General features: G+C 44.8%; 1 protein-coding gene across 1 annotated transcript; it reads right to left on the reverse strand.

Moving 5' to 3' along the window:
* Nucleotides 1-2200: 2200 nt before the first annotated feature.
* On the reverse strand, nt 2201-18835 carry LOC308364308 (sarcoplasmic/endoplasmic reticulum calcium ATPase 2; the record flags this gene model as incomplete). The annotated part of the gene is made up of 23 exons (XM_080837405.1): nt 18555-18835; nt 17468-17587; nt 17022-17039; nt 16810-16892; nt 16328-16432; nt 15901-16039; nt 14967-15133; nt 13740-13895; nt 13477-13618; nt 13186-13352; nt 12469-12557; nt 11797-11899; nt 11288-11419; nt 10800-10925; nt 8165-8386; nt 7802-7913; nt 6087-6328; nt 4593-4813; nt 3657-3859; nt 3328-3413; nt 2904-3037; nt 2663-2780; nt 2201-2509 (listed from the first exon to the last, which is right to left on the reverse strand). The coding sequence occupies exons 2-23, from the start codon at nt 17583-17585 to the stop codon at nt 2201-2203; spliced, it is 3192 nt and encodes a 1063-aa protein (XP_080693531.1). The 5' UTR covers nt 17586-17587; nt 18555-18835.
* Between the last annotated feature and the right edge of the window lie 921 nt (nt 18836-19756).

Here is a 19756-nt window from a genome sequence, read left to right on the forward strand (position 1 = left end):
AGAGTGTCTCATGGCTATCACTTCCTGTAATAACAAAGAAGAAGAATATTTTAATTATTTTAAGAACAAGATTGATAGGCCCTTTACCTGTTCTTGACAAACTTTCATTTAAGCTTCTTATTACACAGGAAACTCAGCAGAAAGTCAAAATATTTGGATACTCTCAGTTCACATGGTCTCAAGAGAAGTGTTCAACATGTCAGAGGGAATCACCCATCAATGTTTAGAAAAGTGATGAGCAGAAAATGAATAGTAGTGAACTGTTTATTGGTATTTCCATTCCATGAAGCATTTCCCATTTTCTGCAGATGAACAGAAGGAAAGTAACAGTAATGGTTTTTGTTAATCATCACTACAAATACTACAAATGAATTCCCTTCATTTTTAAAGAGAGAAAGAAGGTTTTTCAAAATCTGTTTCAAAAAGAACAAGAATGTATTATGCTGTCTCCCTTTTTTTGCTTACTGGAATCAAAATAAAACAATCCACACTCAAGTGAGAGTAAGAAATGCCCACAGACAAGACATATCACTGCTTTCCTACTTGCGATACAGCCAACAACATTTCTCCTCTCCCAGCCAACTGCTACATTACACCTGTCTTTCATACATTCAACCTACCACCCGCTCATTCGTTTCTCTGAGAAATGCAGTGATTTTTCACACTGTAGCCCACAGGAAAGAGGAAACGGATGAACAAACGGCACTGGAGAACTACAGCAGTCAAGTCACAACATCAAAACCATTATAATCGGTACAAATGATTAACAAAAAGAATAATAACCAGAATAGTAATAATAATAATAAATAAAATGTGTGCAATTTGAAAGTAAAAAGTAAACATGTTCATATTTTTCTGTGTGTTATTGTGTTCGTTTGTGTGGGTGAGGGCAAGTGTGTGTGGGTGAGCGTGCACGCGCATCATTATTAGAAAATTAGACATTTGAAAGCACAGCGCTGCCTCTAGATGGAGCTGTAGAGCCAGAGAAGGCAATCTCTGAAGCAGGCTGGGTAGCACACTCTCCATTATGAGTACTGTCACAACAGACTCACTCTACTTGGCATGAGAGAGGGGTGGTGGTGGTCCACTGGAATGGCTTCCTAAAAAAAACGGTCATCAAAGAGAGAATTTCCCTGGAGATGTTATTTCCCCATTACACTCATTGGGCTTTGGAAGAAAGTTAGTTAGAAGTTGTGTACAGTTGTGTATGATTAATCAACTGGAATTTATACAAATTAGGTATCAGCTGGAGTGAGATCAAAGCTGGGCTGGGTTTATAATGTCTCCTATATTGGGTCCAGCTGTATTCAAAGATACAGGCAGAAGTGACTGACTCTTAAGGTAAATATGGGATTTCCCAAGGCCATTTCCCTGCAGCAACAGGTTGGGCAGTACAGAGAAATAATAAATGAACTGGAATATCGCATATTAATCAGTGCTGTGGCAAAATTAAACGTTGTTCACAAATAAAAATATAGAATATGCTAGGTTTCAATATCCTTGTTGAGTAAGCCCAGGACTAAAACAGAACATTGAGAAGAGCTCAAGTGTTCCACGCATTCTTGGTACAGAATGAGGAATAGCTGTCAGCTTGCCATTTAAGGTTCTCTAACACATTCTAATCTCTCTCTCTCTCACTCTCACTCTCTCTCTCTCTTTATTTATCTCTCTCTCTCTTTATTTATCTATCTCTCATCACTGAACAACAATTTGTGGATTTTTCTATGAATGCCATAATGAACATCTGTGCCATCCATCTGGATCATTCAGTTCCCATCATTTTTCCAAACACCTGGTGTTGCTTTGGTGGTCTACAACAAATGAGGATGGGATGGATTTAAAACGCACTCTCTCATTGGCCCTGCTTCAGACTGGTTGTCACTGCCTTGCGACTATCCACATCTTTTCTTAATCTAACTATAGTTCCCTCACACACACACTCGTCAATTCCTCTTCTCTCTCTCTCTTTCTCTCTCTCTCTCTCACACACACACACTTTGCACCTGGTTTTTTTCATCCTTGTTTACACATTTTTTCCTCTATTTATCCATTACTCTTCAACTAACTCGTCCATGATCATGTCCATTACTTCTTCCATTCCATAACCTTCCCACCTACTCCTTTCCCCATCCCATCCCAATCAGCCCTCTCCCTCTCCCCCTCCCCTCTCCTCTCCTCTCCTCCACATGACTCCTCTCGCTCACTCCCAGAAGATGTTGGTGATGTCTGAGTCCAGGCTGTAGATCCACAGCAGCAGAGGGGCGGAGATGAAGACGAAGGTCCACGACACACCCTTCAGGGCTCGTCTGACGGACGCCACCAGCCTGCCTGCTGCCCCGTCGCTGTGGCCGTGAGGGTGCTCCTCCTCGTCCTGCTCCAGCTCGTTGCCGGGCTCGATGTAGTTCCGTGCCAGGAACTTAAGGGCCTCGTCCATCAGGATGACTGGCAGGGACATCTTCAGCACAGTCACCCACTGGTGCCAGGAGAGTGGCCGGATCTGGAAAACCACCTGCAGATGGGGGGTGTGGGGTTAAAGATAGGGAAAGGTGAAGATGAGGAGCACAAACAATTAACACTGTAATGTAACCAATGGACCTCCTCACAGCGTACACACACACACACACACACACATACACACACACACACACACGCATACACTTACGGGCAGGGGGTCAACGTATAGGATAAGGAAGTGAAGAGCCATGGAGAGGCAGATGGCTCCCACCAGCCAGGGGTTGGACCACGGAGGCATCTTCAACAGGGACTGATTTTCTGACAAGCTGCAAGACAAATCCACCATCAACAACAACAATCCAGCCGAATAATGGACGCTGTGTAAATCATTAAAAATAGATGAATGAATAGATAGAAAATTAAAGATAGTGGTTTGAAGTTGTTGGTACCTGTTCAGTGCGTTGCACATCTCTATGGTAACGAGTACAGACAGGGCCATGGTCATGGGGTAGGGCGACTCAAAGACAGAGCACTGCACCCCAGCAAACTCAGCACTGCCTTCACTGCACTGCAGGTAATGAGACTGCAGAAGAAGAGCATTGGAGTGAGGACGGACATGAAACAGAACACAGAGATATGTGAGTCACAGGATAAAGAGGCAGAATATGGAGTAATGGCAAGGAGAGGAGAGGCTTAAAAAACTGAAAAGTACTGCTTCGTCCAAGAGAGGTGATTTCTCTGGTCACTGCCTCTAATGAAAGCAACATGCTTTTCTAAAGTAATACACAACCCCCTTCCCTCAGCCTAGCACATGTCAGTCGCTCAAGGGGCTGAAGAGGCTTCGTGCCAGATCAGACTGCCCCTGTCTCTTACCAGCTGGTAGAAGGAGAGTTTGGGGCCGTCTTGAGCAGCCATAAACCACCAGGCAGCCGCACCCACAGTGGCCGCTCCCACATAACCTACCAGAGCAGTATATCAATGCATGACTGTCAGAAAAAAGAATCATCTCACAGACATGATAGATTTGTTATTATTTCCTGTGTATATGAACATGTATGTTCAGATTACAGTAATATTATTGTAATGTGTACAGACTTCTCAGGAAAACAATTCATAGGTGACTTATCTCTTGTCACATTTCAGATGTGTGTGTGCGTGTTTGTGAGTGAGTATGAGTGGATGTGTGGGGGTAAGGGACTCACAGCCAATGATGAGGTATCTGCAGAAGAGCCAGGCAGAGATGAGGGGCTCTTTGGGGTTGCGTGGGGGCCGGGACATGATGTCCAGGTCGGGGGGGTTGAAGCCCAGGGCCGTGGCTGGGAAGCCGTCCGTCACCAGGTTCACCCACAGCAGCTGCACTGGGATCAGGGCCTCAGGCATTCCAAGAGCTGCTGTCAGGAAAATACTGACAAATGGAGAGAGAGAGAGAGAGAGAGAGAGAGAGAACATGACGTAAGGAAAGCAGGAAAAAAGATGGCCACAAGCATTTTCTCTGCATTTATCAGCACTCCTTCATGCTACTTGCTAATTAGTGATGAGGTGTTACACTGCACAGCAGGTGGCTCTAGGAGCTGTTTGCATAAGCACTATCTGGCACTTGACTTGAGTGTTTATCTGAATGGCATTGCAACTGAGAGTGGCAACTGAAAAGCCCATCAACATACTGTGGTGCTGGCACCTCAGAGATCTTTCCATCCTCAATCACCACAACAAATGCAGGGACTTCCAGCCCCCCCTCTGTCACTCACCAGACCACCTCTGGTGTGTGTGCGTGTGTGTGTGTGTGTGTGTGTGTGTGTGTGTGTGTGTGTGTGTGTGTGTGTGTGTGTGTGTGTGTGTGTGTGTGTGTGTGTGTGCGTGTGTGAGTGTGTGTGTGTGTGTGTGTGTGTGTGTGTGTGTCTCTCACCAGACCACCTCTCCAATGGTGGAGGAGATGCAGTAGCAGATGAACTGCTTCATGTTGTTGTAGATGGTGTGTGTGTGTGTGTGTGTGTGTGTGTGTGTGTCTCTCTCACCAGACCACCTCTCCGATGTTGGAGGAGATGAGGTAGCGGATGAACTGTGCTTCATGTTGTTGTAGATGGTGCGTGTGTGTGTGTGTGTGTGTGTGTGTGTGTGTGCGTGTGTGTGTGTCTCACCAGACCACCTCTCCGATGTTGGAGGAGATGAGGTAGCGGATGAACTGCTTCATGTTGTTGTAGATGGCCCTGCCCTCTTCTACGGCTGCCACAATGGTAGAGAAGTTATCATCCGCCAGGATCATCTCGGAGGCTGACTTGGCAACAGCTGTCCCTGAGCCCATCGCGATGCCGATCTCTGCCTTCTTCAGGGCCGGGGCATCGTTCACGCCATCGCCAGTCTGAGGGGGGGAAGTCGTGTTAACGGTCAATCATGATGATGCTGCTTTCCCTGGAACCGGGCCTGACTAATTTCTGCTCCATAAGAAAATCGATTACAGTCTAAAAGTACAAGTTTCACCAGAAGTGGACTATCTCTTCACTTGTCATTTTGGTGTCTTTACAATTCCATAGTAATTGCTGAAATATTTGTTTTGTTTTGGTAGAACTGAATGGCAGACACCTTCTGAAGGTAGGCAGACATTATATCGGTTGAGTAGTAAGAAAGTGCTTTTCAGTATTGTCAATATCTGCAATGCCAAGGTTCACGCCTTGTTCCGTGACCATCCCAGGTTCACAAATCATTTTTCACTCATATTATCAATTTGGCAATGCATTTGAGGAATTTGCGATGGGCAAACATCACGTTTTTACTAAAAGAGTCCAGAAAGGAGTTATATTTTTTGATCCTGATTCAGACCTGAGAGTAGTTACAGTATAAAGAATGATGCTAAGTAGTTTATATATTTATAATATATTCTACTATTAAATTGCTGCTTTTGTTTGTATTTCCATATAGATGTGTCATTCAGCATGCACTGTATTTGCTTGCTAGTGCAAAACATTAGAAAATGAGTGCACCCCTTATCGTCAGTGTGACATTGTATTGTGTGTGTAGAAACACCAATTTCAGGCAGTGTTTAAATAATCTCTCTACGTAGTGTGTAAGAGACAGCCATGTAATGTGTTTTTGATTGCTTGTGTGTTGTTTTAAGAATGTGTGTGTAGTTTTGAGAAAATGGTGGATTGAAAATGTGTCTTAGCAATCAGAAAAAAACTGCTATATAAGGAAAGCAACATAACACACAGAAACTACAGTCATAATGTGAACATGTGTACTGTATGTTGGTTAGATACAATGTAGTGTGTTACTCAAATAGCCTTAGTTTTCACTACTGTCACTTCAGATCTCCTCTAGGTCAATACCCATTACTGGGGCAATGGATGGAAACAGCTCCAATTCCAGCTCAGGCAGATTATGAATACATCGATGGCCAGTGAATGGAAGTGTGACCACACCAGGACAGTGTGCAACTACACACATGCAGAACTGAAGTGATGATGCATAAGTATTTCAGTGAACCACTTGTTCTTGGATGTAACGCAGCTTTCCCCTCAAAGAAGAGGGCAAATCCAAAGACAGCAAACACAAGTACACATTCTCTGTCACATTTACAACACCTTCCTCTTATCTTTCTCTTTCTCTATCTCTCTTTCTCTATCTCTCTCTCTCACCATGGCTGTGATGTCATTGAGGCTCTGCAAGTACTCCACGATGCGGCTCTTGTGGGTGGGCTCCACGCGAGCAAAGCAGCGGGCGGTGCGGCAGGCCTGTCTCTGGAGGTGGGGAGGCAGCTCGTCAAACTCCCTGCCAGTCAGACCCCCCCTGAAGGGCCCTCCCTGGCCCTCCTCTTCCTCCTGCTCAGTGATGATGCCCACGCGCCGGCAGATGGACAGGGCGGTGTTCTTGTTGTCCCCTAGAGGTGACACCATCACAGGGGTCAATGGGTCCATCAGAGATGTGTACATAGTGAGTCTGTGTCCGTGCATGTGTGTTGGTGTGTATATGCGTGTGTGTGCGTGTAGGTGTGCGCGTGTGTGCATTTGTGCCCATCTGAGAATATCTGAAACCAGCATACTTGTATATTTTTGTTTTGGTTCCCCTACCTGTACGTGACTGGCTGCACTGTGTTCTGGTGAGTGAGCAGCTGGTTAAACCCAGTTATAAACATGAAAACTTGCAAAGTAGTTTTTACCATGTCTTGGAGATACATCGTGAAGTAGTTTTTACCATGTCATGGAGCATTTTGAATGTCATAACAATGACATTGTGGCTGAGACTCACCCAGTTGAAAAACTCACGACAACATAAGAAGAGGCAGACTAACACAACTGAAAATGCAGCTCCACTCCACCTAAACACATGCACCTCCACTCCACCTAAACACATGCACCTACACTCCACCTAAACACATGCACCTCCACTCCACCTAAACACATGCACCTACACTCCACCTAAACACATGCACCTACACTCCACCTAAACACATGCACCTACATTCCACCTAAACACATGCACCTCCACTCCACCTAAACACATGCACCTCCACTCCACCTAAACACATGCACCTACACTCCACCTAAACACATGCACCTACACTCCACCTAAACACATGCACCTACACTCCACCTTAACTCCTGCACCTCAACTCCACCTAAACACATGCACCTTCACTCCACCTTAACTCATGCACCTCAACTCCACCTAAACACATGCACCTTCACTCCACCTTAACTCATGCACCTCAACTCCACCTAAACACATGCACCTTCACTCCACCTTAACTCATGCACCTCCACTCCACCTAAACTAATGACACTTTTCCGAGTCTCAGCCATTCCTCTTTACTCTCCCAAACATGGAAAATGCTGCTGATCCTCTAAACATGTGTTGTGAACACCTCTGCACCTCTGTCTGCGTTTACTGGACCAGCGCTCGTTTTCCGCTTTGAGATCATTTTGATCAGTTTCAAGTTGCTTTCGCGTTGCTTGTGGATTCTGCAAACGGCTCTATCTTTGTGTTTCCTAATAAGGAGCTGGCTGGGCGTTTATGTATGCAATTTGATGTGTTTAGAACACATTTCCACGCGTTTATGAATCTGGCAGGGATTCTTGTACGAGCTTGTCTTACTAAGTTCATAACAACATGTTTAAGAAGACATTAAAGAAAATGTTTGAGAATGAGGTCCATTGTTTCTTGTGGTCATCTGGTTTTAAGTATTATTATGTACAAAACAATCTGTCATTGATAGGGTTTATGCTTTCAGCCTATACTGTACAAGCAGACACATTAAATGACTGCATGTGGCAGCACTTAACCAAATTGACCAGATGCTTCCACTTCATGTGCTGTGCCCGAGCCACATGGACTACGGTAGGAAAACACTGACCGGTGATCATGATGACTCGTATGCCTGCTTGTCTGCACATTCGGACGGCATTAAGCACTTCTTTCCTCGGAGGGTCCAACATCCCCACACACCCAATAAATGTGAGGTCCGACTGTAAGGTGAACATAACCACACACACACACACACACACACACACACACACACACACACGCACACACACACACACAGACACAGACACAGACACAGACACAGACACAAACACAGACACACACACACACACACACACACACACACACACACACACACACACACACACACACTATTAATGACCTTAACCACCAACGAGCAGTCTAATATTCACAGTGACAGGGCCAATCAGTAAAGTCAGCACAGCAGGCTTACCTCATAGTTGGCAAATGTAGCGGAGTTCTCCACGTTGAGCGTGCGTGGGTCTGGCGGAACGTCGCGGGTGGCCATGGCTAGGCAGCGCAGCGTGTCGCGGCCTGAGGTCCACTCCCTCACCGTCTCCAGGAGCTGCTCTCTCAGGCCCGCTGTCAGGGGCACCCGCACACCCCCACCCAAACGCATCCAGCTGCAGCGCTCCAGCACGCTCTCTGGAGCACCCTGGAGCCCAAGAGTGGAGGAAATGCATGTGGGGGAGTTAATAAGATGGTCAAGAGAGGCTGTACTGATTAAGAACTAACTAGACGTAACGCAAAGCGTTACAAAATATGACCGCCGAACTGTTCAGTAGGTTATGGCACAGAATGAGTCATGGTTGTCAGTGTGTTTGTGTGTTTTTATGTGTTTTGTGTGTGTAAATTGGTTTGTGTTTCATTTTTATGTATTAAAGGAATTATTTGTGATAGATTTTGATGATTTGGTTATGTAATGTTTTGTGTACTACTTTTTTGTGGATTGTTTTGGCATATTTTTCTTTTGCAATGTAGTTTGTTAAAACAAGTCACATAGAGGTGTGGAAACAAAGTGAAGTTTCCAACCACCAACAGATGGCGCTATAGGTGATATCAGTCAGGCATATGTACGCATTCGGGCCGGATCCAGCGTCCACCCTAAGACATTTTCTCTGGATCAAACAATGTACGCAAGAGTTATAAGAGACTTTGTGTTTTGTGGCAAGCACTGGCAAGTTGGCAAAGTTTGAGGGTCTGCCACGCCCACACCTTCCGACTAATGAGAAAATCCAAAATAACTTTTAGTCGCCCATGGCTGAAGAGTAGCCGGACCACATTTCAAGGCGTTACCATTAAATTTGTCGGAGGAGTTCGATCAGATGCGCGGTGTGCAAACGACGTCAAACCGCATCTTCCACTCAAATTGGCCGACTTCCTGTGGACCTGCCACCATGGCGTCAAGAGACTTTTTGGTGCGTCCAAGCATGATGAAGACGTGTACCGAATTCCGTCAAGCTACGCCAAAATAACCCCAATGCACAGGGTTTTTTGCAATGTTCTAGGGGGCGCTACAGAGCCATTTTGATCCATCCATGGACAAAAACTCTACCGAAGATGGACGGTCACAGGCTTGATGTCCCTGGCAAATTTGGTAATTTTTCGAGCACTTTGACATATATGCGATTGAGTTATAAGAGACTTTGTGTTTTGTGGCAAGCACTGGCAAGTTGGCAAAGTTTGAGGGTCTGCCACGCCCACACCTTCCAACTAATGACAAAATCCAATATAACTTTTAGTCGCCCATGGCTGAAGAGTAGCCGGACCACATTTCAAGGCTTTACCATTAAATCTGTTGGAGGAGTTCGATCAGATGCGAGGTGTGCAAACGCCGTCAAAACGCATCTTCCACTCAAAATGGCCGACTTCCTATGGACCTGCCACCATGGCGTCAAGAAACTTTTTGGTGCGTCCAAGCATGATGAAGACGTGTACCGAATTCCTTCAAGCTACGCCAAAATAACCCCAATGCGCAGTTTTTTTTGCAATGTTCTAGGGGGCGCTACAGAGCCATTTTGCTTCATCCATGGACAAAAACTCTACCGAAGATGGACGGTTACATGCTTGATGTCCCGAGCACTTTGACATATATTCGATTAAAACACCTCATTTTTGCTTTTTAATTTTTATCTAGGTGGCGCTATACATTTAATGACTGGTTATGGTATGGGTTGACATGGCCCCTTGACACAAACATACAAGATCAATTTGGCCCTCGAAGGCCCTACGGTTCTCTAGATATTCGAACAAAACTGTGTCGCGCCACCTACAGGCCAGTTGGTGTATAATTATATGTATCAATTAATTGCATGCCCCCCCGCGAACGGAATTCCACAAAACTTAACGTGCAGTCAGAAGGTGTCATAGTGATCCCACACCTCCGATTCCGTGCAGTTCTGACCTTGTCAACTTACAATTAAAATGTTTTACAACACTCCATTTTTGCTTTTTCATTTGTAACTAGGTGGCGCTATACATGAAATAAGTGGTAGTGGAATGGTTGACGTGGCCTCTTAAGACCAACATACAAAAAAAATGTGGTCCTCCTAAGCCCTACGGTTTTCAACTTATTCACAGAAAACTGATTCGCCCCACCCTCTTTAAAAGGGGTCCAGTCCGACGCGGTTGCAACGGATCAAAACAAAAATCAGTGGTTCCACGCTAATCTAGTAAGGCTACATGCCCACCAAATTTCGTGCACCCCGGTGTTTCAGTGTCCCGGAAATCTTTGACAGAAAATCTGCAAACAGAAAAAAAAAAAGACTAAACCTATATGACGGCCGCAGCGCTGTCGCGTGGCAGTCATAATAAGACTATATATTCATTTTATTAATCTACTCCTCCTCAATACTCCGACAATGGCCACGCCTGTGCAAGACACATTGGCTTTGCTGTATGTATGGCCATTACTGATCAATGGAACAATGCATAACTCTGCAGATATATAAAGATGCTTTTTGAAAAAAAACATTCAGAAATAAAAACTCCACAGCTCCCCTAGTGAAAGAGAAGAAGAGAGTGTGAGGGTGTGAGAGAGGCACAGAAAGGAGAGAGCAGAGTCTAACCTTTACAAACATCTTGGCCCCGGAGGCAGACCTGGTGAGCTTGTTGGGGGAGCAGAAGACAGACATGGACTTTCTGTCTCGAGAGAACTCCAGTGTCAACTCCTTCCTCATCAACTGCTTAATCACCTGAGGGTCACAGGGGGGGGGAGGTGAGGGCGAGAAGACTCAGGCAAAATATCACCCCATAATGCCATGAGTATGCACAAATCAGTCACACAGAGAGAGTTCAAGTTCCTGTCTGGTAAACACAAACACACACACAAACACACACACACACACACACACACATACAAATACTCACAGACACGCACCCCACCATCTTTCCCCAAGCCACACACACACACACACGCACACTCATGAGCCACTCAGGTACAATAAACAAGCCTTGTCAATCAATAAGTCACATTCACACACACACACACACACACACACACACACACACACACACACACACACACACTCACACACACACTCATATAGAGACGCACCGAGCAGCAGGCGTTAGCTCTCTCCACTGGGCTGAGGCCCCTCAGGTCCGTGTCAAACACGTTCATCTTCTCCACCAGACAGCACAGCGCCGTCTCTGTGGCTTCTCCTACCTTCTCAAACACACCCTTCGACTGAGAGACAGAGACAGCGTGAGAAAGAGAGAGTTACAGAAGAGAGGTTTTCTTGCATTTTATTCACACAATCAAACTATCGCACAAAACTTGCATCAAACTGTATTTGGATTCTAGTGGGATATGGGAGGTCAAAAATGCAATCCTGAAACAAAAAAACATGCAACTAGGCAGAGCTGAGTGGGACTGGGAGGAAGTGTTACAATCGAATTAGGTAAAAAACACCCAGCAGAGACATAGAGACATAGAGACACAGACAGACATAGAGACATAGACATAGAGAAATACACAGACATAGATAAATACACAAACATAGAGACACAGAAAGACATAGAGACACAGACATAGAGAAATACATATTACATACGCCCACGCACCTCATTGTAGTCTAAGGATGAGTCATTACAAAGTGCGCAAATGGTAGCCAACTCCACCAAGCCTTCATACTGACTACAGCGCACTGCTGCACCATCCTTATACCTGAGAGAGAGAAAGAGAGAGAGAGAGAGAGAGAGAGAGAGAGAGACAGACAGACAGACAGACAGACAGACAGACAGACAGACAGACAGAGACAGACAGACAGACAGGGAGGTTGATTAAGAATAACTTAAACAGATGAAAACATGTAGGTGGAAGAGAATTCAAAGGATAACTAGGGATATGGGGGTGAGGAAAAAGCAAAACAGAAATACAGGTATGTGATAATCACAGAGGGCCAAGTATGGACTAAAGATATGTTACATCATTTTAAAATCCATGCTTTTTTAGTTTCTAGTCTCTGGAGTTAGTAGACCAAAGATTATTGATTAAAAATAGTTCAGCAGGAGAAAGGGAATGTCAAAGTACACTAAGCTGTATGTGCTTAGTGAGTTGAATGTATGGTGTGTGTTAAATGTGTGTCTGTGTAATTGCTTGTGTATGTGTGTGATTGTGTGTATGTATGTGATTGTGTGTGTGTGATTGTGTGTGTGTGTGTGTGTGTGTGTGTGTGTGTGGGTGGGTGCCTGTGAGTGAGTGTGTGTGTGTGTGTGTAGGTAAGAGACACTCACGCTTCACCCTCAGGAGCGTAAGTAGATCCAGTCACTGTAAATTCATTCAGGATGCATCTGTCACCAGACACACTATCCATAACAAACAACTACACACACACACACACACACACACACACACACACACACACCCACACCCACACCCACACCCACACCCACACCCACACACACACACACACACACACAGAGGGTTAGTACAGCACTCGAGCAACACACTACCAGTGACAGTCAGACAGGTCTAAAGTTAATTTAGAATAGGCTTAGAAAAGGTCATTCAGGGGAAAAAACACCTACTTGTTAATATTATGCTTCATTTAATTATGTTATTTATGTTAGTCGCTAACATGGTTACTTCATGCACATTCATATGCCACATGTCTTGTTAAAGGGGGTGGTAAGCACACTTTGTAAACGTAACATTACCATACACAGCAATGATTCTCACTAAGCATCTTTGTCTTTCACTCTCACTCACTTTACTTGTTTACTTATTTACTCATTTTAAAGTGTTTGCTACTCTCTCTCACACACAAACACTTTTATCATCTGCTTCTCTCTACTGCATATCTCATGTTCACCCGTCTTCAGGTCTCTGCCCACTTCTGTCTTTATTCCTTACCGTCTGTTCCTCTCTTACTTGTGTTTACATCCCCTTTCTCTCCCTCTCCTTGTCTATGACATCCTCCTTCTCTTCCTCCCTCCCTCTCCCTCGCTTACCCTGCAGACAGACATCTGATTGGTGGTGAGGGTGCCCGTCTTGTCGGAGCAGATGACCGAGGTACAGCCCAGCGTCTCCACTGACGGCAATGAGCGGACTATGGCATTCTTCCGTGCCATGCGGCGGGTGCCCAGTGCCAAGCAGGTGGTGATCACAGCGGGCAGACCTGGAAGGGGAGAGACAGGGAGATAGATACACATAGAGAACAGAAGAGTCAACTACATGAGTGGCAGAAGGTGCTAAGGACTAACAAATACAGCAGGGGAACAAATGGTTCCCTTAGTCTGTACCTTCAGGGATGGCAGCTACTGCAAGCGCCACAGCAATCTTGAAGTAGTAGACCGCGCCCCTCAGCCAACTGCCTCCATGTACAGGGTCACTGAAGTGGCCGATGTTGATGCCCCACACTGCCACACAGATCAATGTGATCACCTACAGGGAAGAGGGAAGGGAATATTGCAGGTAGTATATAAAAAAAAGGAAAATTAAGTATTTATGCTCGACTGAAGTTAGAAAAAGAAAGAGATAAAGCAAGAAAGGATCAGGTGCATACCTTGGACAGCTGCTCCCCAAACTGGTCCAGTTTTTGCTGCAGGGGGGTCCTCTCTGGGTCCGTGGCCGCCATCTCGTCACGGATCTTCCCGATCTCTGTGTGCACCCCCGTGGCCACCACCACCCCCATGGCTCTGCCTGCAGCGATGTTGGTACCCTGAGCACACGGAGAGGAGTGGAGGAGCTCAACACCCATCTGACCCCGACACTTCACCACAGGCCAGTAGAGGCCCTCACCTCTACACCTCCCACTTTATGTCACCTCTTGACCCTCACTGTGCAGCATAGTGGTAGGTGATGGACGATAATTACACTGTAACTTAAAAACCAGCAAGACTCCAAACCTCCACTTTTTTGTTCCATTTACTACTAATGATCTATACTTAACTCTGGATGAAGTGTGTACTGGATCATTTCACATAAGAACTGTTAACAATCTTACTTTTTGTACTTAAATTTAGGTAAAGCAATGACCATAGCATAGAGCAACGTAATACAATGCCATGTATTAAAACAAATGCTTCTATCTTGAAAATATCCCCCGAAGATGGAATACTGGAACGTGATCCAGTTTTGTGCATTGTGTATTTGTGGAAGAGGGTCTGTGGACGAGTCTTTGATGGTCATTATCTGTCAATACCCTCAAAGGCTCTCGCTGACATGACTCAACCCCCTGCTCTGCCCCTCAGAGGGGAAGCAAGGCCCACAATATCACTGATGTTTTATTCAACACCCGTGGAGCTGAGGCCAAATGTAATATACGCGCACACACACACACACACACACACACACACACACACACACACACACACACACACACACACACACACACACACACACACACACACACACACACACACACACACACACACACACATACACACTCACACACACATACACACAAACATAAACACACAGACATGAACACACACACATAAACACACAGACATAAACACACAGACATGAACACACACACATAAACACACAGACATAAACAAACACATACTAGCCCTTTCACAGGCTCACCCATCACTAACCTAAATGTACACAAATTGTCACACATGCATAAACTGACACACCCAGCTTGGGCGCTTGGGCACAAGTCCCATACACAAATGCTGTGGAGTGCATCAGAGGAGCACAGGCTTAAACAAAGTCAACCGTCGTTTCTCTCGCACTCTTTGTCTCATTCAGTCTCACTGAAAGCCTGCCTCTCGCAGACACTTACCGAGAATAGCATGTTCTTCTTGTCCTGGTTGACAGCACGCGGATCAGGCACCGGGTCGGTGTGTTTCAGCACAGACACGGACTCCCCCGTTAAAATGGACTGGTCCACTCGTAGCGTGGTGGAGCGGATGGAGGTCAGGCGGATGTCTGCTGGGACCTTGTCACCCACTGGGAGAAATGAGGGAGGAGATGATGGAGAAGAAAACCAGAGCAAGGGACAGATTGAGCTGCTTTTGTATCTTCTCTTGACATATGCTCTCCAAAAAAAACAGTAAAAACAGTTCAGCTATTCCTCAAGAATATTCTGCAATGCAGTTGAAAATGCTGCACATAACAACTGGATCTCTAATCATTTTTACTAAATTCTATAATGAGATGTAGCTCTAGGGACCTTTATGTAGTTATAGGCCCTGTTGTAAGAGTTTTCGTACAGGGCCATAGTCATGACACGAGACACATGGCAGAAACACCAGGCAGCATTGTGAAGATGTAAACCTTGTTTCCACTTTGGCTGTTGCATTTCTGGCACAGAATCAAGAGGGTGCTAAGAGGGTGCCGTTGGTTGGGAGCTAACTCTTTCTGTCGGCCTATAACCCCATTTCATGATACTATTCCCAAAAACAAATCATTGTTTTTATATGAATAACAAGCTAAACTCAACATTTCTGGATGTAAGCCCATTTAAACTTCATCAAAACGTCAAGGCATAAACAGTTCAGTATGTTTTTTTACCCATCCCTTACCACTACCAGCCAAGCAGGGGGAACATTTACTTCCTAAAATACTTCTGGCTCAGTGCCATGATGGTGACAAAGGTAAGAATGTTCCAAACAAATAAGACCAGCTGGGACTTAAAAAAAGAAGGAAATGCTTTAGTAGAGCCACTAGTGGAATGTAGCCTGAAGCTTCCAGAATGCATGCTTAATTCCTCCTACCTGCCACCTCCACTATGTCCCCTGGTACAATTTCTCTGGCCCGGACCCGCTGGACACTCTTCCTGTCCTGGCGATACACCTTCCCCATCTCGGGCTCATACTCCTTCAGTGCCTCGATGGCATTCTCTGCATTGCGTTCCTTTTAACACAGAAAAAAAAGCATATAATGCAGATTTTAAACATTAAGCAGAGGAGTTTCATCTATGATTTGCCTGAATGAAAGTACTGATAATGAATCATTGTCCATGGATTTCTGCATGGATATATGCTGCATGCCTACATGGACACAGTAGGTGCAATCTTCTCGCCATACAGATGCATTGGGAGAAAACCAACTAAACAATACGTATACAGACTACACACAATCGTTCGTGATGAATGCATACACAACTATACACATACACACAACCATACAGACAAGCCCTACCTGCCACACCCCAACAATGGCATTTGCAATGAGGATCAGCAGAATGACGAAGGGCTCCACAAAGGCTGTGATGGTGCCTTCCCCCTCTTCAAACCAGGCCAAGGTCTGAGAAAAACAGAAAGACAGAAACCGTTTCACAAAACCCTCAGTTGTTTTAAAACTAACATGCACACTCTAAACAAATAAAAAAATGTAACCTTTCTGTTATGTTTTTTGACAAATTGTTGGAGTGAGTCATGACACGTGCATTGGTGAGCACTGTGAATATACGTCACTAAATCACACTCTTTTTCTAGAGTATCAGAATCAGGATTCTTTTAATGGCCAAGAATATTCACACATACAGGAAAATATATCTTATATACAAGTATATAGAGTTCTGTATGTGAAATTATTGTTAATAGGTGTGGTTATATCTGAAGTAAAGTCATGTTACTGTGTTGTCTCTGTCGTGGACAGAAGTAGCAAGACTGTGCCCTTACAAAAGAGATACAGGCTGCCAGCAAGAGGATCCGCACCAGCAGATCCTCAAACTGCTCCAGAACGAGCGACCATAAGGACTTCCCTAAAAGATAAGAGTGGGGACATCTAATGAATGCATTCATGAGGACATTTCTCAAGCATGTTATATTCTTTAAGTATGCCAACATAGAGAGGTGTGTGGAATATTCACTAGGCTTGCATCACACTGTACCTTCTTCAGCAGGCAACTCTGCACCATTGGTCCCAGGAACAAACAAAAAAACAAGCAGTTTAATTAGTTTAACGCCACATAAAGAGTGATAAAATTAAGCATTTATGAGAAATTATGACAGGTGATCACACCAGCCCAGACGGCAGCTGTCTCAAAAACAGCTCTGGTCCCGACCCACCGCACCCAGACCAGACCAGACCAGACCAGGCCAGGCCAGGCCAGGCCAGACCAGACCAGACCAGACCAGACCAGGCCAGGCCAGGCCAGGCCAGACCAGACCAGACCAGTCCAGTCCAGGCCAGTCCAGGCCAAGGACAGAGCAGTTCCTGACTCAGCCACTCCTCCTGGAACAACACTAACTAACTAACAACCTTGCACCCTTAAAGTAAATTACACCCTTAAGGGTTATGTATATGTGATGGGTAAAGAAAAGAAGTAAAGTGTACCATTTGGGCCCCATGTCTCCCGTCCTTTCCTCAGCTGCTCAGCGCTTACTCCAGTTGACTCATTCACAGAGAAGTATCCCAACACCTCCTCAACCGTCTTTGTATGGGCACTGTCCATCCCTTCAAAAGATGCATACTGCATGAGCCATGTAAAATGTAGACTTTTCCATTCTCACTTAGCATGATAGTCTATATGAAGATCCTCCACGTGACTATAAATGACATGACACTTCATCAATTATACTGTATGGTTGCCATCACACACTGAAACAAAAAACAGCCTAATTATTCCCCATATACACAAACTCATGAATGACAATATCTATACCCCCCCCCCCCCCCCAACCCGCCAATTTTACAGCGCTGATAACATATTTGGACAAAGCGGGGAGAGCACTGTCAGGGGGTAATTTGGGGGAATGACTTCAGGGGGGAATTTGAGGTCTGCAGCACAAATCGCCACACTCTGGGATGGGGGGGCGGCACACTTACATGCAAGAAGGGAAAGATGCGCAGCGTCAAGACACTGATTTCTCAAACTGATACCCGTTAAGATATAGTTGTGCCTAAATAGCGTAAAATACGTCCATCAACTGTAGGGAGGCTACTCTGTGTAATGTCGTTCAGTTCATATTCTCATATTCCCAATGATAAATGGACACCTGTTATTACTGTTATCTTCGACCAGACTCAGCAGAGTAAAAACAACGCTTGATTCTGTGTTTTCAACACACTGAAAACACTGCAATAACGCCACACTACAACACATTTGGATTATTTATCCCATTTATCTGATAGGCAACGAAAAGTCGACTTCAACTGTAATAACCTAGGCCCCAACCTTTAAAGCATAAATTAAATAAATAATCGTAGCTATACGCAAGGGAACTATGGCGTAGGTAAATTTGTGGTAGGCTATGCTCCGTGTTTTTATCACATCTCATAGTTTGAGCAAAAGACAACTGATGATACTACCTACGCCAGAGTCAGCAAACTGTAGCTTAGAGGCTAGCCGTACTTGTCCATCCAGCCAATAATAATCTCACTGTAGCAACCGGGTTTATATTAATCAGTGTAACGTACTTACCAGGGCAATAGTTCTTCCGCTGATTGTACGCCAGTAACTATTCTAATGAAATTGTATCTTGAAGGGGAAACGCATTAAAGCTAACACAATTGCAGAATCTAACAGCTAAACAGAACTGCAGCCTATCCGATGAACCAACTAACAGCGGAGGCTACATATGCTATTTACTACGGACTTTTGCATGATCCGAGAAAATCATAAGGATGCCATAGTCCTTTAAATCAGTAGCATATCTGTCAATAGTAATTTCGTTATTAAGGCTTGGTGAATGCCTCCTATCCTATTCCTAAATACGACAACAGAGCCGATGTCGTGCTCTTTAATCCGATGCAACCTTCTACCCTTGTAACCGTAGCTTTATTTAATACTAGGCCACCGAGTGACATTAGTGAAGTAGAGCTTCTGTTGCAAGAATCGATTGGGGTGCGGTTAAACCAATGAGAGACCTGAGAATTAGCTTGACAGCTTAAGTAGACTAATCAGTTTGCCTAGCCTTCTTAGGTCCCGCCTTCAAGTGTCTTGCTGCAGGAGGGCGGGCCCTTAACTTACACTTGGCTATGCGCTTAACCAGTGACCTTGCCGTGCGACGATAGCATCTACAATGATTGGCATGACAGTAAGCCTACAAACTAGCAGTGTTTTGGAGTGGCGTTTATTGGCGAACCACTAATGCACCGAACGAAGAAACGGTGCAGGACATATCCCTTAATCATTGACGAGGGACATCCCCCCCCCCCCCTGCCAGTTCCATCTGTTGCTTGGAGGAGGTGTAGGGCCTTGCAGTGGCGTTGAAAGGTGTTTCACATTGGTGGGGGCCAAATGGGGCGGTCTGGATAAGATAATATGACGTCCAAAACCAAACCAAAACATCAGTAGCTACAATTTTTTTACAACAGTTTTTTATACACTATCGTCGTGAACTGGACTAGATGTAACGCAAAGCGTTACAAAATATGACCGCCGAACTGTTCAGTAGGTTATAACACAGAATGAGTCATGGTTGTCAGTGTGGTTTGTGTGTTTTTATGTGTTTTGTGTGTGTAAATTGGTTTGTGTTTCATTTTTATGTATTAAAATAGATTTTGATGATTTGGTAATGTAATGTTTTGTGTACTACTTTTTTGTGGATTGCTTTGGTATATTTTTCTTTTGCAATGTAGTTTGTTAAAACAGGTCACATAAAGTTTCCAACCACCAACCAC

The sequence above is a fragment of the Sprattus sprattus genome (genome assembly GCF_963457725.1).
Source record: "Sprattus sprattus genome assembly, chromosome: 4".
Classification (NCBI taxonomy): Eukaryota; Metazoa; Chordata; class Actinopteri; order Clupeiformes; family Clupeidae; genus Sprattus; species Sprattus sprattus.